Source organism: Notechis scutatus, chromosome 2 (genome assembly GCF_049901735.1).
Source record: "Notechis scutatus isolate UNSWTSFEM ecotype Mainland chromosome 2, rNotScu1.2, whole genome shotgun sequence".
NCBI classification, from domain to species: domain Eukaryota; kingdom Metazoa; phylum Chordata; class Lepidosauria; order Squamata; family Elapidae; genus Notechis; species Notechis scutatus.
Window position 1 is genome coordinate 68,884,178 of NC_142010.1, and position 27,095 is coordinate 68,911,272.

Below are 27,095 nucleotides of genomic sequence, written 5' to 3' on the forward strand. Positions count from 1 at the left end.
GACTGCTCCTTAATTTTCATGAGCAGTCTGTAGTAGTAGAGAGAAACTACCCAACAGCCTATATATATTGCCGTTATTGTAAATAAAAGGAGGAAAAATCCCCTTGGCTTTTCTTACATTGAAGGCAGATTTTTTGGGGGTAATCCTTTAGATCTAGTGATTAGAGGTAGAGGCGTGTGTTAACTAGAAGAAGGCTTGCTTCTTTTTTTCCTGCTCTTTTGCTGGCTGATGATGCAACTTCCAGAACAAAATTAGCAGGATGATGGCTCATAAACCAATTGTTTTAGGGCTCATTCACGTAACTGTGCTAAGAGGAATAGTGCTTGTGATAAAGAAGGGGATTTGTCACTTATCCCTTAGTAGCATGTTGGTAAAAGACCCCAGTTCAAAAGGTAGGAGCTTGGAATCAGCCAGACAGGCCACAGGGTTTTACCATGTTACTGGCAGCATCGCAATCTCACGTGGCTTCCGTTTCATGAGGGAACTTTTAACTTTTATCCTCCTCCCCTTATAACTTAAGGGCATTAGAATATCCCTTCTCTATGTTGGCAGTACAGGTAGTCCTCAAGTTACGCCCACAGTTGAGCCCTACGTTTAGGTTGCTAAGTGGAATATTTGTTAAGTGAGTTTTGCCGCATTTTTTTACAACTTTTCTTGCCACGGTGGTTAACTGAATCATTGCATTTGTTAAGTTAATACCGTGGTTGTTAAGTGAATGTAGATTCCCCATTGACTTTGGTCGCAAAAGGTGATCACATGACCCTGGACTTTGCAACCATCCTAAATATGAACCAGTTGCCAAGCATCTGAATTTTGGTCACATGAACATGAACTTGCCGCAATGGTCGTAAGTGTGGAAAATGATCGTCACTTTTTTTAGTGCTGTTGTAACTTTGAAACAGTCACTAAATGAACTGTTGTAAGTCGAGGACTACCTGTATATTTTGTGTGCTGTCATTGGTTCTGTGATACATCTGGCTCCTTCCAAACTGAGAAAACTCTGAAAATGTAATAATATTTGAATAAACCCCCCTCTTGAAGCACTCTTCTGTGTATTTTTAATTTATATATTTTTTATAATGAACATCACTGGAATTACTATACTTGCCATGTAATGTTACATTAAGCCAGGTAAGATTAGTATGTAAGGAGAGAGTTTAGAGCTGAAATCCAGAGACGGCTGAATAGCTTGGAATTTTCCATGAAAGCCAATGTATTCAAGGGTTTATTTTTATTTTTTTCATGGTGCAATATTCACTTAAAACCAAGGTGGACAATACAATATACAATTGTGTTGGATACCCTCCATCAGCCTTCCCATAGTCAATGCTTTTAAAAAAATTATATTTATGGCTGCATTTCAAATGTATTGTGCTTGAGGATTTTACATTCATATGGCATGTTATTCAGCCAGCATAACTGGATGAACAAGGAAAGGATGTGCTGCCCTACTTCACACACTGCTAGGTCATGGTTTGTTGAATAAGTCACAACTGAATGAGTTCAGTAAGCCCTCCTAGCCAGTATGTTTTTCCTCACAAACCGGTATTTGAATTGTCTCACGACACTTAGCCAAACCAATCGTGGTTAGAGGTGGTGACAGTTGCATCTGGAGGCATCCGATCAGCAAGTCCTTGTTTTAAGAAATTGATGTTCACAGCAACTGACGTTGTAGCCTTTTCAAAAAATTAAATCAGATCTTAGGACAGGGATTTGGATTCCAACGCCCGTCAGCTCAAGCATGACGTTTCAAATGATCCTGGATTATCACGTTTGTAATGCAAGAACAGGGTTATATTGCTTTTCACAATGACTATCGTTGGAAAGCTAACCACAAATTAATTTAAAATCCAGCTTCTAAAGGGCTGCACTTTCTGTTCCTGTAGATAGGTTGTTTGCAAGAGTCATTTGCAAAGGTAGCTAATGAATTTCCACATGCTGAGGCAAAATATCTTTGTATAAGATCCAGGAAAGAAAAAATAACAAAAACCCTTATAACTCCCATGCCCTGTTTGTGTATGTCTATACATAAACCAGCTGGTCCTTCCTTTAAAAAAAGAAAACTGTGGACCCAACGAGCCTCAGCTTGAGCCAGGGAGGCAATTGCTATATTTTTGTGTTTTATAGAAGCCAACCTGGGATGCTGTAAGCATGCCACAAGATGGTATAGTCATAAAAAACAGGAGAAGTTCATTATAAACATCAAACAGAAAGAACATCTGGGCTGCATGGTAACTCTAGAAAGCAAACCCAGGCCCTCCCTTCAACCTACATCATTCTGTAGAAAGCTACTGTTACTCCACTCCCATGGAATATGGAAATTTTATCTGCAAAACTGAAAAGGGATAGTTTTTAGTTTTGTTTGTAAATTGCAATAACATCTGCTTGCCGACATATGTGCAGACAACCTAAAAAGCTGTAGGATTTTGCTGCAGGGTGCCTATTTATCAGGAAACAGGATTACTTAATGTTACTTGCCAGAGATCAACTACTACTTAAAAAAAAAAAAAAAACCCTGCTCCTCTCCCAACCCTAACTGTCTTCTGAGTGTGTGGAAAACTCCCACTTAAGTACTGATCAAAACAATTGCACAGTAAAGTCATGTAAATTAAAGACACCAATTAAAGGCGTGTAACATATCACTTCTGTAACTTGCTTGCCTGATTAATGTATGGAAGTCATTATCACAAGTTCTGGCTTTTCTCTTTTAGAGAAAATATTGGTACCTCCCCCTTTTTTTCAGCAGTTCATTTTAGAATGGCTGGACTTTGGCAAAGGAGGGGGGGGGGGTTGAAGTTGGCAAGTAACTAGTAAAAAGCTCATTCCTTCTTCTAGATTATTTCTGTCTGACAGTCTGCTTCCCTCCTGCCCCCTTCCTCTTTGGTCTCTTAGCCAGATGGTGAGAAAAGCACCTTTAGCAGATCACTTTTTAAGGGAACAATTAGTAGCTTTTACCTGCCAATTGCCATTTGATAATCTGGCTCTGATCTCCAGGACTTTGATTTCCATGAGAAAAACCAAGTCCCGAGGCTGCTGCTTATTTCTCCCCTTTGCCATGGACCTCCAAGAATGGACTGGACTGATTTGATTATGTATTATCAACTCCTATCTACTATAACTACATGAAATAAGGGTAATTGTTGAAATAAATTCATGGAGGAGGGACCAATTGATAACTTCCAGCCTTGTGCCCTAAATGGAAATGCACTGGCCACTTGAGTAAAGAGGCTAAGTGATTGGATTCAATTTCAGTCATTTCTGGGTGGCAAAAATCCACACGACCCCTAGATGGCAATAAAGAGAAACATAAAACTGTACTGTCAGTATCCAACAATTAGAATGTCCTAGTTAGTAGTATATATGATCCCTTTAATTTGCCAAGGAAATTGGAGGTTAATTTTGGTAATGAACTCTGGATTCCGTGCAATTTATCTGGTTCAATAAGTTAATGTTTGCAAAGGTTTAAAAGCATATGTCCCTGTATGATTATCAAAACTGATGTATTTCCTTCCTGACTGTAGCAGGCTGTACTTCAGATCATTCTTACGGGAGAATCCATACAAATCTAGATGCTTCCCATAATGTCTGTAACTCCATGTCATATATGTTTTCAGGCTCATTAATGCTATTATTATAAGGGATAAATGTGAGGATAAATAAGATGGCTCTTTTGGCTTCTATCTACTGTATCTAGAAACAGTAAAAAAAAAACCTAGCTGTGTATTGTTCTTCAGTGGCACTCATTATTTATTATTTGCAGATATTTGAAGCTGTTGATGTGATTGATCATCACTGTTACTATATTTTTACATTCACATTTGTTTTTTTAATCTTAAAGTGTACATAATGATAAAGCTAAACCAAATGGATGTACTAGGTCCAGGTGTTGTTACTATTGCACAACATAGGGTCTGAATTCCGAACTGAAATTACAAGCATATTTATTTGGGAAATATCCACATGGTATCCAATCTGTTTACTTCCAGGTAAGCAAGTAATAAGTTGCACTAATTTGTGACACTTAACCTTGAATGCTGGTTTGGATCATTGATGCTACCTAATGGAACCCCAGTTGTCACTCTGACCAAGACTTTTAGGCATGTATATTTGGCCATCAGACGTATTGTATTCTGCTCTGCAGGTCCCAGCTTGTGAATCACATGCCAGAATGCAACTCCTACCATTATTTAGAATCCTTTCTGAAATCCCCATAATGGTTCTCCTCCTGGCTACTTCCTGAATTTGATACTGAGAATCAAGCACAATCTGTTCGAGGCAATCTAACTTTTTTCCATTAAGAAGTTGATATTGAGACAGAATTAATAAAAACACTAGTCTTGCCTGCAAGATAAATAATCTTATTTCCACATTCTTTGGGGACCAATAAAGCAACAATTTCCTCTAAGCAAATCCTCAAGATTTTGGCCGTGTCTCTCATTTCAAACTTTGTACTCTCCGATAATAAAATAGGCATATTAATAGTTATAAAACTAACTTAGATATATACTTTAATGATTAAAAGCCATTATGGTGGCATAATGGTTAGAATGCAGTACTGCAGGCTAACTCACTGCTCACTGCCAGGAGTTCAATCCTGACCGGCTCAAGGTTGACTTAGACATCTATCCATCCAAGGTCAGTAAAATGAGAAGCCAGATAGTTGGGGGCAATATGCTGACTCTGAAAAACGACACGGAGAGGGCTGTAAAGCACTGTGAAGTGGTATATAAGTCTTAAGTGCTTTGCTTTTGCTATTGCTATTAAGGCCAATTCAGCTCAAAGGATCAGAAAGGGGCATAGCCTCAATTCCTGAGATTAAATTTTGGGTTCAAAATTAGTTGTTCCTTGCTTCTTATTTTGACTCTTCTTATAGCTGCATTATGGGGAAAAAATGACTTAATTAATTTCGAGATGAATCAATTATACTATCACTTGGGTCAAGCAGTGAGATTTAAGACACTATACAGCTATGACATAGAAAAAAAAAGGCATTTATTTATAAACAAGCGTATAAAAAAAAGGCAAGCTAGATGTAGCCAATCACATCGTTGCAAATGATGGGCTGCCGACTTCGGCAGTTCATTAGGGCAGCAAAGCTGCTACAGTCTGTAGAAAGCTCACTGATGTTGGCGTGGGACTGGTGGAAGTAGGGAAATGAAGGGCGCCCATCCAGACCGGCAGGGCAAGAGAAACGCTTGGTGCCATCCCGATCCTGCTTGGTGCGCTCCGTGCGGGAGATGCCAGCCAGCCTGCGGCGAACGTTGCCCGAGAGGTTAAGCAAGAAGCCATGGGGCTTGGCCAGCCAACGCTGCAGCCATCCCCGTTCCGCGCTTTCTTCAGGCAAGTCCATCCAGTTCTCCACTAAGTCAGCAAAGCAGTTGTCCCCCAGCACAAGGGGTTGCCGGTTACGGCTCTGGGACAAGAGAGACACTGTCCAGTCACCCGCATCTGAGGGCTCGCCATCCCGCCACCGCTCTAGGCAGGCATCCGAAGCCGATTTTGGCCGGGGCCTCCTGGCCGGCACCCGACGACGTAGGAAGCCCCCCGAGGAAAGCTTACTGGCTCTCAGGGGTGGGGGGCCTTCCTCATCCCTCCAGCTGTTCCCGGATACTTCTGAATAGCCCGAATCGAACTCCAGGCTTCGCTCGCTGCTGGGTGGGGAGAACGCAACCTCTTCTTCCACAGCCCCCTCCAAGCAACAGGCAGAATCTGCTTCTGAGATAGATGATATCCGTGGGCTGATACAGGACTTTGAGGAAGGCAGAGCCAAGGGTAGCCGTATCTCCTGGGGTTCCAGTCGCAGCTCTCGGTCGTGAGCCCTCTTGAGATCGTGGAGGGTCCGCATCATGCAGTGCATTTGGCCTCGCAGCACCTCGCTCGACTCCTTCATGCACAGCTGTGGGGAGGAAAAGCAATCGTCCTTATTGGCTTGAAATGATCCGCCCAAGAAAAGTGCCCCGTTCAAGTCGCAGGTGAGAGCCATGACAACCAAAGACAGCCAGCACATATACCCCAAATTACACCTATGCTGAAATCCCCGAGCCAGCTTATCCTACTGCATGTATCATGAGTGCCACAAACATCCATAAAAAAGCCACGTGTGGGTCATGAGTCCAGACAAAAACACAAAGATCGATGTCTCCATAGATCTGAGCTGCTGACCTCACACGACCCAGGCCCCCTTAGGCAAAAGCATTTGCTTGACAGATAAACCCTTTGATGATGGTCTCTGACACGGCCGCTCAGCCTTTAGAAAGAAAGCACCACTCACACTCTTATTGCTCAGCTTACCTGGTCCACTTATCCCAGTGCCTAAGGAGCCCCCACACGTCAAGGATTTCCAGGGCCGACTACATGCCAAGAATCTCCCTCCAGCTCCAGAGCCGAGGCACCTTGTTAGGCGAGGGGCATCAGATCTGCCTTAGCTCAGGGGTGGAGTTGGGAGCCAGAGCCGCACGCGCAAGCCCTTGCCCCGTCTCGTCTTGGCAGGTCCCCCAGCCCCGAGGCACTAGCTTTTCAGCAACATCTGCACGTTCCAAACCCAACCCCGGCCGTACAAGCAGCAGCTTGTTGCAGTGGGTGAGTTGCTCCACCCGGCAGAAGATGACACAAAGGGTGTGTGAGAGCCTGCAGGAATTACACAAGCCAGCCATTCAAGGGAGGAAAAAGCAGGCGATAAGGCCATCGTTACTGGCAGCAGAGGGGAAGACTGGACCAGCGGCAGGGTAAGCAAAGGTGAAGTTCATCTGGGAGTTAATGAGCTTTAGAAATCCCAGAGCAAGGGAGAGGTCTGCGCTGGAGAAAGGACAAAATGTCCGCATAGGCCAGAATAAGGCCAACGGGCCTTTCTTGTAAGAAATTTGTATGACCAGTGTGATCAGATGAAGTGGCCAAAAGAAGCACATCCCTTCCAGAAGGAAAAAAAAAAGCCCCTACTCTAACAGACACGAGGGGAGGGAGAAATATAAAAGCTTGGCTGAGCGTTTCTTCATAGTAAATAGGACATGTTTGAGGGTCTTTTCTGGTCTGGCAGGGAAAATGTTTTGTCTCAAGCCCATAAACTTGCTTTGCCTATTTCTCAATCCTCAAGTGACAAAGGAAGAATTGAGGGCTCAGATACAAAGACTTCTGCAGAACTCCTTCCTGTTGCTTTCTGAACGACTTCGCAGTTCAGATCAAAGATATACCACAGGCCACTGCTCCTCCAGGCATGATTTGGACACAGTGACAAGAAATGATTCATTTTAGCTGCTCTGGTGATACAGCATACAACAATCTTCAGTGCCTGGCTCAAAACCAAGAACAAATGTGTCTTGGTGTGATAGTCCAGTCACAATTCCAGGGCTAAGAATGTAATCTTTTTTTTAAAAAAAAAGTAGTTTATATATTGTTTTGTTTTGTCCATAGATCAGTTTCACTTCAAGCCTAGGGGAAAAAAATCGAGCTCCTTTCTTAGTAACAGCATCAGTAAAAGACTTTTACACTACAGAACTGAGTCAGCAATTGGTGGGATTTTAAGAGAAAAACATCCCCTCTTCAAATCTAACATTGAAGATATTAAGAAACAAGGAAACTTACGTACAATTCCAGCTGAGCAGCAGCTGGAAAGAAAAAGAAATTCTCCTGGCCTGACTAGCATCTCCTGTGGAATATGACTCCACATCCTGTCCCGAGCCTCGTAATAACGCAGGCCCATGAGACCATGAGAAAGCTTATTAAATATGTAATCATACAGACTCTATTCAATTCAATTGAATTATGCAGTAATTCAATTAAGGTGTTAGTTTTCTCCTGATATGCAGGCCACCCAAAAACCAAGTGCAGTCCTGAGTTCAAAAACCGAGACTGAAACAAACCAAAGTTTGGATGGCTGCATTAACAGAGAGATAGAACCAAGATCATGTGAAATGTAAATACCACTTTATAATGCCTTGGTGAGGCCACACTTGGGGTTCCGCATCCAATTTTGGTCACCACGATGTAAAAAAAGATGTTGAGACCCTAGAAAGAGTGCAGAGAAGAGCAACAAAGGTGATTAGGAGACTAGAGGCTAAAACATATAAAGAACGGTTGCTGGAACTGGGTATGTCTGGTTTGATGAAAATAAGGACTAGGGGTGACATGATAGCAGAGTTCTGATACCTCAGAGGCTGCCACAAAGAAGAGAAAGTCAAGCTGTTCTCCAAAATACCTGAAGCAATGGGTAGAAACTAATCAAAGAGAGAAGGAGAACTAAGGAGAAATTTCCTGACAGCTAGAACAATTAATCAGTGGAACAACTTGCCTCCAGAAGTTGTAAATGCTCCAACACTGGAAGTTTTAAAGGAGGGATTGGATAACTATTTGTCTGAAATGATATAGGGTCCCCTGCCTGAGCAGGGGGTTGGACTAGAAGATCTCCAAGGTCCCTTCCAACTCTGTTATTCTATTCTATTGGTTCCCAAAACCAATTCAAAGTTGGGAAAGGTGGTTTCTCAGCTGATAAGAGGAACAAAAGCCCAGAGCTTCTGGGTCCCAGATGCCCTAAAAAGGCTGCCACGCTTTGATCCATGCCATACTGCCCTGATAAGCTTGGGAAAGAGAGAATAAAAGATGGAAACAAACAAGATATACTCTGAGCAGTTATGACTGAGCAGCCTTGAAGCCACGTGTGCACACTTGGCACAGAGCAACTTCCCACACAAAGACAAAAAAGACAAAAAAAAATTACGTGTTGTGCCCTGGGCTTAAAACAGCCACATGGGGCACAACGAGCTGCAAAATGATTGGTTGCCCTTGATCTGATAATTTCATAATTAGATTATCACTAAATAAATCACAGATGTAAAACTGGTCTCAAAACTGAGTTTTTAAATAGTTACCTAAAAACATGTCTTGTCTATGTGCAACAACTCCCAGAAACATAGTCAAACTCACACGTAGATGTTTCAACGTCTACCCTGATTTATTAATTCATGGTATGTATATGGCATTTTTCCAAAACCTCAAGCCAGCTTGTTACAAACAAATAGAACAGCAGTAGAATGTTGTCAGCTAAAATCAAATTAAGCTCTAAAAAACAGCCACAAAGTACCAACTACCTCAACCTCAGAGATGGCCAGAGGGCCAGTCCAGTTGTTGGTAAGGACTCTCTACCCTCATGGCTGTAGTGATGGAGGGAGGTGCCTGCTATTGTAGGCTTTTCTGGCATCTGGGCTCATGGAAGGAGAAGCAGTCCTTGTGTACCATGGCTCTTGAGTGGTGAATTCTTAATGGTACCCTTAAAAAAGGGTACAGAAGACCCCTTGGGACAGCCTACCACACACACCTTGATTGGAATAGACTTCCGCATTTAGCCTCCAGATCCGCTGAGATTATAACTGTCAGAAATCTCAGCCAGCATTGCCTTTTTTGTTTCCCCAACATGAGAACCCATTTGGTGAGGTGGTTAAGTTGCTAAGACCAAGAGGTTCTGAGTTCTAATCCTCCCTTAAGCTCGTAAACAAGCTGGGTGAGTTTGGGACAGTCACACTCTCCCAGTTCAACCCATCTCAAAAGGTGGTTGTTCTGGAGAAAACAGGAGGTGTGAGTATTAGGTATTTATGCCACATTGAGTTGACCAAAATAAAAGTGGGATAAACCTCTAATAAATAAATAAATAAATAAATGATTGGAAAGCATAAGGTTGGAGAAGTACTCCTTCCTCAGAGCAAGAAAATGTTAAAGAAACAATTTACAAGAAGACTTCATCAAACTCAGAGCCTTCCTGAATTATACTACATTGGCTAGGAAATATGGTAGATGTATCCCAACATGCCTGGAACCACCAAGGTTGGAAGAGTTGCCTATTAAATGATTTTTGGACCGGCACATGCTGAGAGATTATAGGGCCACACTTAAGAGTTATCCCACATGGCTGTTTTCAAAAGAAAAACAATGCTGCTGCTTATTTCTCAATATGGTTCTGGCAGCTGCTCAGCCCCTTACAGGGACCCCATTTGTGGTGTCAGTAAAGAATGACAAGAATTTTGCATCGCATATAAATACAAAGCAGATATTGCACTAAACGTTATGAGGTTTTCATCATCCATTACATCTCTCAGTCTTATTTAATCAAAAGAGCTCTTTCCACCATGATATCACTTTTAATAGCCAAACTTACCACTTCAGGGCTTCTCAAAACATGTTTTTTTCCCTTTATATTTTTATATTCATTACAAAATATCCAAGTGACTACTACCTTCTGTGGGTGCCACTAAGTTTGGACAACCTGGGAGCTTATCAGACCAATAGGATGGGAAACTACATTATCTTTCATCATCATCTTAGATCAGGGGTGTCCAACCTTGACAACTTTAAGACTTGTGGACTTCAACTCCCAGAATTCCTCAGCCAGCAAAGCTGGCTGAGGAATTCTGGGAGTTGAAGTCCACAAGTCTTAAAGTTGCCACGGTTGGACACCCCTGTCTTAGATAATACGGAACACCCAGCTTCCTGCATTAGGCCTGTGACAGTCCTCCATGGGGGCACAGACAGTTTCTCCACTGCCCAGCACTGTCCATCCCAACTACTAATGATGCTTGCTGGGAATTCTGCCGCTGTACTTGAAGCCATTCAAAGGACATCAGGATCTGCTAAGAGGATGAACTGAAAGTGGAGGAAGACTCGTGTCTTTTAATTTTCTCACTAAATGACGGGTTTCCCAAAGGATGCTCAAGGCAAGTTGAATATGAGTAGCATAGGCTCCAGGCCTGGTATCAGCACCTGGCATCTTTAGACAACTGCTGGAGGCCCAAGAAACCAACTTATGCCAGTTCCTAACCTGGGTATACCAAGGCCTGAGGCCAGGACTTCCGATCATCATCTTAATTTCCCAGTTCTTACGATGCTTCAGAAGAGCACGAGTCAGTGGCTCTGTGAGAAATGTAACGTGGTATTGCAGAGATAGTAGCTGTGGTCCACAAAGGGGCAGACAAACATAGAAAGCAATTGACCAAATAGTATTTAATCCAGGAAGATACTGGTCAGCTCAAATCTACAGATTCCTGAGGGTTCTGTAATGCTATTCTAGGACAGCACAAGACCTATTGAATTCCATGTTGGCCCTTCCATAGCCAATCCTATAATGCCACACTTTTTCAGAGGGACATCCCAAGATCATAATGAGCCGTGGTGGCGCAGTGGTCAGAATGCAGTACTGCAGGCTACTTCTGCTGATTGCCAGCTGCCAGAAGTTTGGCAGTTCAAATCTCACCAAGCTCAAGGTTGACTCGCCTTCCATCCTTCTGAGGTTGGTAAAATGAGGACCCAGATTGTTGGGGACAATATGCTGACTGACTCTGTAAACCCCTTAAGAAAAGGCTGCGAAACAGTATATAAGTCTAAGTGCTATTGCTATAACAACCTTTCATTTATAGCTTGCAGTGCCTCTAATGAGCACTAGAGGGCAAGCTCTATGTGATGATGGACATTTCTTCTTCTTCATTGTATTCAGCTGGAGATGGGACAGATGAAACTTAAGGTGGTCCATAATGACTGCCAATATGGGACATCTGTTTGTCCCAGCAGCATAGCTTCTATGAAGCTGAGCAAGGCTACCAAAATAAGACAGTCCTAAGCAAGCCTTCATTCATTAGGGGGGAGAGGTCCTCAGTTATGTGGAAATTGACAACATAACAATTGTTATCTAACCAACATTTCATTACTGATTGGGAGGATTCAACTTCCTAGATGCACTTTATCATGGAAAGTTGGAACCCATTACAGACCCCGATTGGATAGGGACAAATTGCCTGCTCCTCACTCAGTGGTCCTCCGAGTTGCACTCAAAGCTGGCACTGGAACAGCTCGGGATCAAGAAGAACCTTCGGGACCAGCCAGTGGGGAAAATTTTCTCTCCATTCAATCCCACCTCTTTTCTCCCCGGAATAACAGCGGGTCCATCCACCAACCGTCTCTGCGCTCCCCTTTTATCCCGGGCTGGACTAGAAGACCTCCAAGGTCCCTTCCAGCTCGTGCATTCATTGATTCAAAAATCCTTGCTGGATCGCCACCGTTTTCCCAATCCCAGCTTCTCTTTTGAGGGCCAAAGCCCGTCGGAGACGGGAGAAGCAACGCCTTCTTTAGGCATCATCGGAAGGCATTTTTTTTTTCTTATTTTTTTTCATCAGGCTGTCCGATTCGGCGCCCAGTTCTTCCGAAGTTAAGTAGTAAAGGTCCCTTGCCTCTTGCGGAGTCTGCCTAGGGTTGCAATCGGCGGCTCTGCCTGGTAGCTCCTCCGCAACCCGGCCAGCTCTCCCAGCCCACAGGCCACTCCAAAGGCACAGAGACATCTGCGCGCCGCGACAGCTAGCAACCCTCTAAACCAGAGCTCTCCAACCTTGGCAACTTCTGGGAATTGAAGTCCCCCCCACTCCCCGGCTTAAAGTTGCCAGGGTTGGAGACCCCCTGCTCTAAACTAGCCAGGATGCGGACGGAGCCGGTAGCGCCTGCCTCAAGACAAGCGGGCGAGAAGGCTTGACAGCTCCCGAGCCAGCCTGGGCGGGACAAGCACCGCTTCCCTCACTCGCCGCCGAAGACACACAAGCCCCGTCTTGCAGCCCGGACGGACAGCCTTCAGCAGGCAGCTCTTTCCCAGGGAAGGGAAGTCACAAGACAGGCGCTCTCGCCCAGCGCCGTTTCGTCTCAACTCTGCTGCCCCGGGATAGACCGTCTTTTTTTTTTTGGAAGTTTCCCTCCACCCACCCCACCGGCCCGGCCCGGCCCGGCCTCTCCTCTCTTGGTCAGGCACTTAAAAGGTCCGGGGTGGAGGACGCTCTGACTGGACCGCAGATTCAGCCGTTCCCAGGCACGCGCCTCCGTGCAACACACACACACACACAGACACGCGCACACACATACACCGCATCCCGGGTTTCCCCCCCTCTTCCCTCAGCGAATTTACCACTTCTGCGCGGAGGTGGCTGACGAAGGCGTCGAGGCGCGCGCTGTGCATGCCAAAGCTGGGGGCCGCTGCGCTGCCACAGCAGAAGGGAACCGGCCGCGCGGTCCGGCAAGAGGCTCTGACTGAGACCAACGCAGGAGGCGCTGGAAACTTTCTCCCTTTACTTCGTTCAGTCCCCAAAGCAGCGAAGCGCAACCCTTTTGGTTCAAGAGCGAGCCCCTCCCTTTCTCTGGCACCAAGAGCCAATGAGCGCCCGAGATCTGGTCCCCCTTGGCTCGACCGACAGCCAATGAGCGGGGCCAAACAAAGCTGCTTGAAACCTGAGCTTCGCGGACCGGGTGTAATTTAATTAGAGAGCCCATATTAGGAGCCAAAAGGTCTCGCAGATGCAAAGAGGGGCCAAACGGTCCGCTCGGAGGTGGGGAACCCCCTTGGGCACACAGCGGTTATGGGGGTCGGGGGTGGGGTGGGGAGAGCGCTCCTACTACTCCAGTCTAGCCTACCTCCGGCGAGAAGTGTCCTGATGGCCAAATCCTGCCCTAGAAAGAGACACGCGCGAAACCTCTCATTGAAGTCTTGTTCCCCATCTATTAATCGCGGCGGGACGGGCCAGGGACGCAACGTTTGATGCTCTGCTTACTTATGGACCGGCCATTCGCTCGTCCTGCCTGTTGCTTCTGTTGAAAGAAGCGAGAGCTTTCTTTCCACCTAAAGAAATAAAGGGAAAATGTCACATTCCACTAGAAACTCTCTTTATTATATATACTCACTCTTAACTATACGTTATTCCTTACATACTCACTCCTTAACTATACCTTTATTGATATATATTTCTGATTATATGACTGCACAATAGTTGCTTTCCAGCATCATTCACATTCAGAAGAAGATGCCCAAGCTTTATTTATTTTATTTATTTAATTGATATATATACTTCTGATTATATGATTGGCACCACACAATAGTTGCTTTCCAGCATCATTCACATTCAGAAGAAGATGCCCAAGCTTTATTTATTTTATTTATTTAATTCGATTTGTCAATCGCTTACAAGATAATAGATATAAGTATAAACATAGTTATAAATACATGAAATGGATACATATGAGAAAAATAAAAAGGAACAATAAGACAGGTGCGCTTATGCACGTCCCCTACAGACCTCTTAGGAAAGGGGTGAGGTCAATAGTAGGCAGTCTAAGGTTAAAGTTTTGGGGGTTTGGGGAAGAAACCACAGAGTCAGGTAGACTAGTATTCCAGACATTGACCACTCTGTTGCTGAAGTCTTATGTCCTGCAATCAAGTTTGGTGTGGTTTACCTTGAGTTTGTATCTATTGTTTGCTCTTCTATTGTTATGGTTGAAGCTGAAGTATTCATTGACAGGACATTGCAATGTATGATTTTATGTACTATACTTAGATTGGACCGAAGGCGGCATAGTTCTAGATTTTCTAGGTCTAGAATTTCAAGTCTGGGTGGCATAAGATATTCTGCAAAGAGTAGAGGAGTGGAGATTGCTTGCTGGGATATATATACTGTACACTGCACAATAGAAGCCCTGCTCCATATACTGGGGAGGAGTGGCTGTGACTATAGAAATGTACTCTGCATATTCACAGGAACACGAATAGTTCATCATGAATGTATCTTCCAAGGTGATATATATTCAAATCCTACTATTTGAAAGCTGGGCTTGTTTTAGGATTTTATAACATTTTAAAATGTTCAACTTCATAATTCGGGGTATTCACAAAAAGTTTTAAAGGCAATATCTAAATGTAATTGTGTGCATTTAACAAATAACAGTGGCTGAAATGGAACATTTTACAGTTCCAAAATTTCACCATTAATTGTTTCCTGCTCCCGCAGAGCTTCCTTTGTGTCTCATGAAAAGCTCAGAAACTTATCTTTTTTTTTTCTGTTCCCAAGATGATATAGAACATATCCCCTCACCCTCCAGGAAATGAGTCTTAAAATTAGAACAGTTGGATTGACAAAATGCAGAAGGCTGTTGTTGGTTGGCTACTTTGTGGCTTAATGTGTGTTTAGAACCCCCAGGTCTGGATGGCGAGAATTTAAGTTCCCCTGTATCTTCTCTCTGCTGCCACCTATTGGTCATCCATGTTTTTTTCAGACCAGATTTAAACTGTGGGAAACTGGACCATTGACTTAATCCAATAAATCATTGATCAGATATCCATACTTGGAATAGAATGATACAGTTACAAAGGACTATTTAAAAGTCAGATCTTGTGCAGATGAGATTCCAAATATTATTATGAATAAACTGGGCTACAGATTCTAGAAGATCCCAAGATGACGTCAAAACATTTGAATGTTGTTACTCTTTGCTTTTCTCTCATGGTCATCCAGATTCTTTGCAGGTCAGATCTGGTAGTTCTATAACTTGTGCAAAGCCATGCTGACTTGCTGTGATTAACTTGCACCAACTATTATACCATGCAACCCTTGGCAATAGGATTAATTCAATAAACTATGACTAGTGTGTTGTACACATGCTGTCATGATGCTCCAGCCTTCTTTATACACACACAGAGTAACATGCATAAGGTCTGAATGGAATTAAATCCCTAAAGTGAACTTTTCAACAAAAAATGAGCACGATACACCTCTGATTAATGCCTAAACAATACCATCCATTTTTAAGAACTCGAAAACTACACAGTGCTTAACCTACAGCTCTTGTAGAACTACTGTAAGAGAAGGCATGATTGCATATAATATATCAAGCAAAAAGCAGAACAGGTCTCAGTGAAGATGAAGGAACAGAATTTCTGCAAAAGTTCCCAAGTATGTTTTGCAGCCATGATGATGAAAATGAGGAGGAGGAAGAGGAAGAGGATGATGATAATGATGATGACATCCATTCAATCATGTCTGGCTCGTGGTGGTTCTATGGACCAGGTCTCGCCATATCTTCTGATTTCGCACTACTTATTTGGCAGCCATGATGTGGATAGGTAAACGGTTAAACTGTGAAGCAAGTGCCATTTTTCATATGAAGGGTGTAAACAGTGAGCTTCTCCAGATAATTATTTGGTGGCAATTGCCTTTCAACTTGTTCATAAATAGCTTGAAACTGGCAGAAAGCAATGAAGAGGAGCCACATTTGCTGGCAACTCAAATTATTCTGAGAAAGCTATCAGGGGGGACAGAAAGGGTATGAAACAAGAGAAAGTGGCAAGTAAATATCAAGAGACACTCCCCCTCCCCCAAGCCATGACATTTAAGTACACATTGGTAGGGTTGAAGTTCTGACATGCTTAATTATTTTAGGACCATGATCTATAGGAAAATCAAAATAAATGTCCGTAGAAGAGTGGTGGGATTCAAAAATTTTTACTACTGGTTCTGGGGGCGTGGCTTGGGGGCATGGCATGGCATGGCGGGCATAGCAGGAGAAGGATACTGTAAAATCTCCGTTCCCTTCCCACTCCTGGGGGAAGGTTACTGCAAAATCCCCATTCCCTCCCCATCTCACTAACCTGCTTTCCAGCTCCGTACTCCTGGGCAGGGCAACAAAAGAAGACCCAGCTGACATAGATGGGGGCGGGGCCAGTCAGAAGGGGTATTTGCCAGTTCTCCGAACTGTTCAAAATTTCCACTACTGGTTCTCCAGAACTGGTCAGAACCTGCTGAATACCCCCTCTGCTGTAGAACCTTCATGAGAAGAGTGAACAACATGCTAGAAATAAGCTATAAAAAAGACTGCCAGTATTAGCATTTTTCAACTTTAGCAACTTTAAGATGTATGGACTTCAATTTTCAGAATTACCCAGCCAGCAATGCATGACTCTTTACAAGGAAAGGGTATCCTGTTTGGGTATCTTGGTTTAGAAAAGATGAGAAGAGGGATGATAGCGACATGATAAAAATTTATAAAAGAAGGCCCAATCTAAAGTTCACAGGGAAAGGTTACTAGTTTCTTCACATCTGCCACCCACTTTTCTTAAAAAGAATTTTTGCTTTAATCCTCAATTCCCACTGGTAACCAATTGTAAGTATGTACAATTGCATCTGTTCTTTCTTTGCTATTCTTTTTCCCTCTCTCCAATCCCTCCAATATCTTCCTTGGTGTTTACTCTAGATTATGAACTTTTTGCAAGCAAAGTTGTAATGCTGATAAAGTCTGTAAAACACTGATAATCAATTTGTTTTTCTTTTAGGGGTCAGAAGATTGTAATGTCTTTGTAGCAAAAATCTGACATAGCTACTCCCTTTGGAAACCTTTAGGCATATAAGTGTCCTGTTTTTTAGAAGATATATTGTCATGGTCATTTGCTACAAGCCACAATGACATCACAATGATTATGATGACATTTCTCCCAGCTCCCTTGGATTAGCCTGTCTAACATAGGCTGCCAACTCCTCCCTTTATTCTTCTGATGCTGGGAAATTACCATTCTTTCTTATCTCCCTCCCTTCTCAATAGATTTAAAGCCTGACCTTCGTTATCAGATCTTTTCTAAAACTATGGATAAAGATTCCTCTTGTTTCATTCAAGTGTAAACATGAGACATGGGAATAGCTATATATATATATATATATATATATATATATATATATATATATATATATATATATATATACATACACACACACACACACACACACACACACACACACACAAAAACCTACAAATTGGCTTGATAAGAATACTAAAGTCTCAAACCAGCTAAAGACAATTGAGAGTTTGAGAAATATATTTTTTATTTGTTTGTTACCCCCAAAATCTATTCTTATCATATCCTGTCCACTCAGAAAAGATTATCAATCTCTCACCAAGTTCAAGAAATTCTGGTCCATCTCTGAGAAATCAAATCAAATCTATCGCAGGAATCAGTTGGAATATTGCCAACTGAAAGTGTTGGTTTACAATTCCAATCAGCTAAAAGTTCTGCATATAAAGCAGGGGTCTCCAACTTTGGCAGCTTTAAGACTTGTGGACTTCAACTCCCAGAATTCCTCAGCAAGCTTTGCTGGCTGAGGAATTCTGGAAGTTGAAGTCCACAAGTCTTAAAGCTGCCAAAGTTGGAGACCCCTGAATAAAGCTCTCTCAAAAATCTATGAAGGCCCAACAGAAGCGGTCATAGCCAAATTGCTTTGGATCTCAAGAAGATTGAGGAACCTTATACTCATCTACGTGGTAATAAATGCACATAAATTTTGATAGTCTATAGGGCTGCCATGTCAATTTGCCTTGAAGTATCATCACAGTCAAAAGCAGGAGACTCATAATATTGTTTATCTCTCCTAGAGAGGTAGTTTATTTTACTACTTCTGGTGGGCCTATTATGGAAATTATCGAAGAACCCCCTTATTACAGAAAGAGGGCAGTGGTAATGCCTAAGTAGAAATGAAATTAATTTAAAAGTCTCCATAACATGCTTTAACAGTGTCAGGGCTGGCTGTGCGTTCAGTGGTCAATGCTAGCAAAAGAATCCCTGGTTCTCATTCAGCATTGCTCTTTTTTGGGGGGGGGAAAGCAATATATAAATAAATATATGTCTACTGTCCACCTCAACTACTAATTAAAATAATAATAATAACTACCTTTTAACACCATCAATAACAACAACTGCCTATCCGAAGTCCTAGGGAAGAACTCAACAGGAAGACAAATGTGCCAAATCCAGTGTAAACATCTGGCCATAATAATAACAGCACTATTTTTCTAGACAGCTTGACTTGCTTACTTGAGCCATTGGAGCCTTTCTCTTTTTTTTTTAACCAGACTTGAATCAATATATGGGTGTAGCACATTCTTTCTGTCTAGAGAAGGGAGGTTTTATTTATGTACACCTTGTGGATTTCCTGGGGACACTGAGAGCCCTGTTGGAAACAGGGCTCATATATGTAGCTGTTTGCTGAGCTGAACACAGATCGGCAACTGGCTCTATTAACAGAAGCCCTGTGGATTAAGGGCTGATTTGCTCGGAGGCCCTGGGCAGTACGTTCATACGCAGTTCTTCTTTGACTGACCTCATCCTCGGCAATTAAACCAGAAGAAATTCCAGCCACTGCAATATTTTTACTTAAAGCTTAGCAAACGATGGTAGGATTCAGCCCAGCAAAATCCCCATAGAAACCTTTTCTTCCTAAAACTGCCCTGTAGCTGGAACTGTCACAACTGACGCAAGTCGAAAAACCCAGCAAGCAGGGCCCTAAAGTAGCCTCACGGCAGAGAGTGTCCCTGTAATTGGATCTCCCTGCCCGCTAGGGTTTGAATCCACAATCTGAAGTAAAGGCATCTGTGTGCAGTTGGAATTGGGTGGCAGGCAGTAAGGAGGGCTCTTCTCCCAAGCCAGCTGGCACAAGCTGGACTCTCGAACAGGCTGCCTGCTGTGCAGAGGGTACCCCTCCCAAGCTGCCAGTTCTTCCTCCTCCTCCTCCTCCTCCTCCTCCTCCTCCTCCTCATTCCTGAGGGCTTCGGTTGACAGGTACAAGCCTCAGCAGCTCCCTCTTACACACCCACTTTCAAGAGACTAAGGACAACATTGGGCTCAGGCCATTTCTATAGCAGGAAGTCAGGCCTTTTCCTCCGAAATCAGCAAGGAGAGGCTAAGGGAGGGGAGCGCACGGGAGAAGGGCATGAGCTGAGCAATGCTGCGGGCAAGGACTTGCCCAAGGTTTAGTAAATTGTTTAGCTTTCCCTTATGGGACTCTTTTGGGTCAGGCTTGCACTTACAGCCTTTGGTGCACGGGCTTGCCTGGAAAACGGATAGGAAGCTTCTGGCCCTTGAATTCAGCCTTGCTCGCAAATCCAGCTATCACACTGCCTGCCTTATTGTTAATCTCAACATTCACAGAAGGGCCACGCGAATCCTTTACTTGTGTACCCAGCTGTAGATTGGAGAGTTTGCCATCAATCAATCAGAATAGATCTGGAAGGGACCTTGGAGGTCTTCTAATCTAGCCCAACCCCCTGCTCAAGTAGGAGACCTTATAGCCATGTTGGCGAACCTATGCCATGTGTGCCGGAAGTGGCACGCAGAGCCATTTCCCCCGGCATGCGAGAGGTTGCCTGGAAGAGCCCTACATAATCCAAAATTCAGTTGGATAAATCCAAACACACACACACACGCACGCACTTTTGCCTTTTCCAGGATAATTAATTCAAGGTTTGCAGTTTAGATTAGCAAGGAATCTATTGATGTAATTGACCCAAGGAAGACATGAAGGGAGGTCAGTCATTATTTCTTTGTCCTTGAGAACAATCGCCAACTCCACCCAGAGTCTAAAACGCAAGCAAGGTTTCTGGCCTTATTTTTGGACTTTATGTTTCTTTCCTGACATTCTCTCTTTGTCTTGCAACAGTCACCCTCATAAAGGCTTCTGGAGAAAATGAATGCCACTCTTATGCCATTTGTGCTGTGGTGGCTCAGTGGTTAGAATGCAGGCTGTTTCTGCCAGCTGCCAGCAGTTTGGCAGTTTGATACTCACCGGCTCAAGGTTGACCAGGGGTGGGATTTTACCAGTTCGCACCTATTCGCTAGAACCGGCTGTTAACATTCTAAGCAGTTCGGAGAACTGGTTGTTAGAAGAAATTACTGGCCTAATCCTGTAAGGAAGGCAGGAAGGAAACATTCTGGTGTTGCTTACAGAAACTGCCTCTCTGTTAACCTTATTACGTTCTTGGCAGGACTAGACTTCCTGTCTCTGGAACTTCTCTGGAGTTTTTCCCCCCTCCTTTGCTGGTACTTTGCTTGTGTGGAGCGACCATTCAAAGTTACAATGGCACTGAAAAAAGTGACTTATGACCATTTTTCACACTTACGACTATTGTAGCATCCTCACAGTCATGAGAGGCCAGGGGAGGAGATGCGTGCCTCGATGTGAGTGATATTGAGTTGGCCACACCCAGCCAATAACATGACCACCAAGCCATGTCCACCCAGTCACATGACCACCAAGCCACGCCCACCAACTAAGCCACACCCACAGAACCGGTTGTTAAAAAATTTGAATCCCACCCCTGAGGTTGACTCAGTCTTCCATCCTTCTCAGGTGGCTAAAATGAGGACATGATTGTTTGGGGACAATATGCTGACTGTGTAAACTGCTTAGAGAGGGCTGTAAAGCACTGTGAAGCGGTATAGAAGTCTAAGTGCTGCTGCTATTTTGCCCCTATAGAAGGTTTTCTCCAAGAAAATCACCATGCTGCATTAGCCGGGGTACAACTCCTGGAGAAAGCCTCTCTGCTGTGTACAAGGACAGTGGAATCCTACTCTGAGCAGGAACTGAACCCTGCTATATTGGCTCGGTTTGATTCAGGAAAATCCCAGCTCTGAAATAACTGCTTGGTAAGAGACAGTGCTACAAAGCCTATACAATCCTTTGTGGTGAGTCCTCCTTAGCCCCAACTATTTGCCAGAAATGCAGGCTGATTCATTTAAGACTGGCAACTTTTCAACTGGCCAGTGCTTGTAACAGCAGTTTGACAAGCAAGTGATACTGGTTATCTACCTGCTGTGAGCCTTATTGTTTTCTAAACCTCAAGCTGTTGTTAAAAAGCACAAGGCAATGCCAGGCCAGCTTTTTTTTTTTAAAAAAAAATTTCCTGGTCAGTTGTCAAACCTAAATATAACATGCCTGAAATTTGTATTCTAGGAATTCTCTCTTTTCCTCTCCCCTCCTCAACAGCACAGATCACTTTAGAAGATGTATTTGTTTATTTCAAAATATTTATAAGCTGCTTTCAGCAACAAGGCCCACAAAGCAACAGAGAAAAAAGATACAGCCATGGATATGACTCAAAACACGTGTGTGTTATTAGTAAATAATAATGTTCAGTCCAAATAAAAACAATGACCCCCCCCACACACTTCAATTGACAAACAGTACTGCTGTAAAGATATCAAGTTTCCTTCAAAAAACATAAAAAGTAAAGAACATATGAGATACACAGGGGAATCGGGCCCAATCTGGGTTTCTTGGTATGCTGAGGCCTTCAATCACATGGTCCACACTGGAGTCTGTGCAGAGGCCTATGATTTCCAAGAGCTGCGCACAGCGTCCCTGAAGCAAGAGATTAAGACACACATCAGGACTTCCCCCTCCCCACACACACACACACACTCACAAATTTCTCAGCCTCTGGTCTCCATTCATTGTTAAAACATCCTTGTTTCTCTAACGTCTCTGGCTGTTTTTTGGATTCGGTTTTGCTCTCTGGAGATTCACTCAGCCAAAGCTTTCCTTCCAAGACAGTATAGAGTTTGAAATATGTATCTTGGGAGCCAGGTTCTTCCTCTGCTGCAGAAACGGATGTGCAGCTTTCCAGCCCCCCCCCCACCCCCATACTTGGCAGTTCTCCTCAAGCACAAAACCCCCTCAAAAGCCCACCCCCCTCAACCCAGGGCCTCACGCCAAGGCCATGAGAACTTCCTTTTTCTGCTCCAACTTCATATATACGAAGGACGGACGAATAGGTACTAAAGCTCCACAGAAGTTGGGGAAGGGGGGGGGGAGGATTCTGTCGACCCAACATATTTAAAGCTTCTCTGCAACTTCTTTAGCAGTTAGTAGCAGCAGCAGCAGCAACTCTCAGCTATGAGCCTTTGCACACAAGAGTGAGTCTTTTACCCATTTCAATACCACAGACATTACTGCTACCCTACAAAAAGATCTTGACTATGTATCCGAATGGTCAAACAAATGGCAACTTCAAATCTCAACAAATAAATGCTCTGTCTTACATATTGGCAAAAAAAAATCATTTATTATGCTTTTGAGTCAGTTCTTGACCTTGGCAATTGCCTGGACAAGTCCCTGCAATTTGGGGGGGGGAGGCAAGATTTCAGAAGTGGTTTGCCATTTCTTTCTTCTTAGGGCTGAGCAAGAGTGACTGGCCGCAGGTTGCTAGCTGGCTTTGTGCCCAACGCAGGACTAGAACTCACAATTTCTCAGTTTTTAGCCTGGTGCCTCAACCACTAAAACAGGCTAGCTCTGGCTTCATTTTAATAATGCCCATTAATTCTGAGCTCTGAGAATATATACATTGCACTGTTATACATACAGTATTTTTGAAGCAGTAAAACTGACTCATAGTGAGCAGTCTCCCCAGTTACAAAGAAACCAAGATGAAGCCCACATCCAGAATGGAAGGACGGGGCATAACGTCTCAAATAAAAGACAAATTAAAGCATTGCAAAATGTCATAAGCCATCCCCCAAAGCAACGAGGTTACGCATAAAAAGGTCAAATAAATCATCATCCAGCTCACTGAATAATCCCCTCAAGGGCCTGTGCATCAGTGCAGCAATACGAAGGTGGAAATTCAGCCATAAATGGAAGCAGAATTTATATTCAAACTGCAGATGCCCCAAACCTCAGCTCTTGGAACCCAGGGCCTGCAGGCCAACAGCTGCACCTGAAGGTTTTCTTCCCTCCAGCCTGACATTCCTTCAATCTCTCTTTTTAGAATCCTCTTACATGCTTGGGCCACACAACCCACTAAATCACAGTGTACTTCGTTAGCTTCACTTAAGTCGAGTGCCTCATGTTTCACACACCATAGTTTGCAAATGAGGGCTAAGCGTATCGTGCATTATTGAAGGAAACATGGTGAAACCAAGGGCAACTTGGTCTATTGCATAAACCAGGTTATAATTGCAGTTCCTTGCAGGGCAACTGTTACATCCGTTTGTGTCTGGGGGTGGAAGTCTCTGCTAGGGAAGATTTTCTGACTTTCTTTTGGTGCACTTCATGATCTCGGCATGGATACAAGCATGGCCTTTCCAGTTTCATAGAGAGAACATGCCATTTTGCAGCCCCAAAAAAATTCCACTGCAAGTATCAGTAGGACTGGACACCGAGTGGACCCTAATTGATTTGGAAAAATTAAGGCAGGTCAGAACTGATCAGGGCTTGGACAGAGCTGCCAGAGGCATCTGGCAAAAGCCAGGAATCCAAAGGATACAGAAAAATACATTCTTTGCCCCCCCTCATTGGATGGGAGACCACGAGGAAATATCAGCACGGTAGGCTAGACTGGAAAGTTGAAAAGAATGCTAGGATTGCTCCATGGACGTGCTCATGACTGCGAGCCCGACCCGAAGATTCAGAGGCTGCAGCGAGGCCTTTCGCGCGGAGATTCAACGGACCTTTACGCAAGAGGAGAGGCCGGGGAAGCAAGCTCGGGGGCAGCAGAAGAAGCTGCTTGGCCCACTTCAGCCAAAGCGGCGCCATCACGGCGCAACAGCGCACTCTTCTGGACACTTTGAGCGGAACAAAAACCCTGGCCCGACCGGTGGCACTTCGAAGAATTACTTCCTCCTTCTCCTTCTTCTCCATCATCATCATCATCATCATCATCATCATCAGTGGATATAACAATTCCTCCCCTCCCCCCTCCAGGAGAAACAATTGTGGGATTTTATGATTCAGCTTCTGGATATTAATGTACGATTGTTTGTCTCTTCCCTTCCCTTTTTTCCCCCACAGCACTTATATAAGGTGGTGTAGAGGAAGGAAGCCCCCCGAGGAAGTACACTGTTGAGTGAAGATTTGATCCAGGCTTCCTTGTTGACATTGCTCAGCCCGCGAAGACGTTGGCAATCTCTGCCTGCATGCCCAGGTCTCTGCCCGGGAAAGGTCTCATTCTCCTTGTAGGCATGTGCGTGGTATGGGGGTCAGAAAAGGGAAAGAGGACAAGTTTCCTTCTTCCAACCTGATTTGCTAAGTTGCAGCCTCCTTGAAAAAAAGAAAAATGCACAAATATTATTTGCTTCATGGCTGTCGTGGAACTTTATTTATGTGTTTAATTCCCCCACCCTATACTAGAGAGTTTGCCCCAATGTTTTCCAAAATTAGGAGCTTAGTTTCTAATTTATAAGCCCTCTGTAGGCTTTGCATTATTTGTCATGACTTGGTCAAAACAATGTAGACTGATTGACCAATTAAAAGAAATCAGTTTTCATGGATGACCTTGCCTCTCACAGTAAATATAAACGGCAATATAAGTTGCATGAGTAATATATATTACTCATGCACCCAGTAATCTTGCCCTATTTTTGGAAAGTGCCTTGGAAAAGACTTTTGAAGCTGAATCTTAGGTTGAAATAGCCCATAATATCATCCTGGGGAGTGCATTTTATGTGCTTATGGACAAAGGAATGGAGGCCAAAGAGCAGTCAATGCTTAGATGAGCCCTGAAACAGTGAGAATGGCTTGGAACTTCTGGATTTCTCTCAACATTTCTTGGGGAGGTTTTTATTTGCTTGTTTAATTTGCTGCCCATCTTGTAGCAAATGACTTTCATAGCAAAGGGTTACAACTTTCACAGGTGAGATTTGCCGTGCCTAGCCCTGCCCAGCCCAGTGTTGTTAGCAACACAATCTGGCAACGTTGGGAGACACCGATGAGAGACGGCAACTTTGACAAAATGCAGCGACTTGGCCTAGTAGAATGTGGCTGGCCTTTGTTCCTTTTTCTGCTCCTCCTTGGCTGGATGATAGGTAAGGCTTGCTTGTGCTTATTTTGAATCGTGGGGTTCTTTGTGCTCCCTGATTTTGGTTATTTTGTTGCAGGTGTTTCCTTTATCAAACCAGGTAACCTCATCAGTGCTAGCCCTGATGAAGTTACCTAGTTTGGTAATGAAACATCTGCCACGAAACAAAGTTAGAGAGCATTGAGTATCCCACAGTGCAACCCTGAATCACAAAGACTCTCTTTGATCATCCTTTGAACTATGGTTAAGGGACCATTTGGTTGGAGGGGGGGAGGCTTGTCTGAACTGAATTACCTTCCCCAAAGTGCTGTTTGGCTTGTGAGAGGTGCACCCAATCTACATGGGCCCTCAACCTTGTAAGAAAGGATAAAATAGACCATGAAGGTAAATAAGCACTTCAGCAGGATACTTCCCCCAACTCTCTTGAAGCATGTGTTTTATACAGTGGCTTCTGATTGCACAAATACTATGCGTAAATGTAGTGCACATGAGCTGAACAGGTCCTTGAATGAATTTGAGGGAATCCAGGGCCTCCTGGCAAATTCTAGTGGGAATCCATGGGCCTGCTGGCAAAGTGCAGCAGTTGTTTCGTACCAAGACTGTCCCTCCATTTTGGGTGTTGGTATTAATTACACCTGCAGAGATCTGTCAAAACTCACTTGCTAAACAGCAAGTGTCCCAGGCCGGCTAGCTCCAGTGCAGCCTCCCTTCATCTGCAGTGAAGTTCAGTGATTGAAACCAGTTCTGCAGGGCTGATCAGGACCAAATGGCTTTCCCCTTGCCAGTTCTTAAGGGAGGAAAACAAAAACAAAGCAGCTCTTGACCAAGGCACAACTTGTTTGTTTTCTTTCTTTGTTTGTTTTCTTTCTTTGTTTATTTGTTTGTTTTCCAAGGTGTTGCCTGGAGCGTGTAGATGTGTGTGCGGAGGGAGAAGGAAGCTGTTTTTCTTACTCTGCTCTTCCTATGATAGCTCTGCCCCTTAACAGGCAGGTCCTCTATTTCAGGGGTCTCCAACCTTGGCAACTTTAAGACTTGTGGACTTCAATTCCCAGAATTCCTCAGCCAGCAAAGCTCTATTTGGCTCTGCCCTCAAGCCCAGACTAATATGAGAGGGCTCCACTCCTCCCCACCCCGCCAGGCTTAATTCCTTGATCTGGAAGTCTCTACCGCCTCTCCCCATGTTTTTTTTTTTTTCATTTGGAAGAGTTGGCAGTCCTGAGTCTTAACCAAAGCAGCCTCCCTGTTCCTCACAGGGGGTTTCCTGGATTCTTAGTGACAATGGGACAGAGCATCTGATTTTTCCTGCCCTGATTTGCAGAGGAAATTAGAGCAATGTTGGCGCTCTTGATTAGATTCTCGGAGGAGGAGAGAACTAGATGCAAAGATGATCCAAAAGAAGCTGGAGCAACCTTTTCCATCTTTCCATAAGAAGGGGGGAATCAAAACGGAGCATTATCAATCAACACAATTGATTAACAGCAGCTAGTAGTGTTTTCGGGTGGAAACATCATGGCATAAAATAGTAGCAGAACAGCATATGTGAAAGAGGCAAGGCAATTACACCATGAAAATGGGTTGTAAGCAGTCAGGGAACATCTCCCTTTATTTCTCATTTAGCAGTGAATGTTCTGAGTAATATTTGCTAGTTAACTCGACTCACAGCAGGTACGGCATAAGAAACTTTTCTTCTCTCTTTTTAT

At 43.8% G+C, this 27,095-nt stretch overlaps 2 protein-coding genes across 5 annotated transcripts in view; one reads left to right on the top strand and one right to left on the bottom strand.

Moving 5' to 3' along the window:
- Nucleotides 1–4,980: 4,980 nt before the first annotated feature.
- INKA1 (inka box actin regulator 1) lies at nt 4,981–13,106 on the bottom strand. 2 transcript variants are annotated; one of them, XM_087955026.1, is made up of 2 exons: nt 12,923–13,106; nt 4,981–5,896 (listed from the first exon to the last, which is right to left on the bottom strand). In XM_087955026.1, exons 1-2 carry the CDS (start codon nt 12,971–12,973, stop codon nt 5,027–5,029), a joined length of 921 nt encoding a protein of 306 aa, XP_087811152.1. In that variant the 5' UTR covers nt 12,974–13,106; the 3' UTR covers nt 4,981–5,026. The 2 variants fall into 2 exon arrangements, with proteins under 2 accessions (XP_087811152.1, XP_026529112.1); XM_026673327.2 differs by lacking the exon at nt 12,923–13,106 and adding an exon at nt 6,292–7,127.
- A 12,129-nt stretch (nt 13,107–25,235) lies between these two features.
- The window catches only part of CDHR4 (cadherin related family member 4), a 38,841-nt gene continuing 36,981 nt past the window's right edge, over nt 25,236–27,095 (top strand). For all 3 annotated transcript variants that reach the window (XM_087955012.1, XM_087955014.1, XM_087955013.1), the window contains exon 1: nt 25,236–25,402. In XM_087955012.1, the coding sequence (XP_087811138.1) occupies nt 25,306–25,402 (97 nt within the window). In that variant the 5' untranslated portion in view covers nt 25,236–25,305. The remainder of the gene's footprint in view (nt 25,403–27,095) is intronic.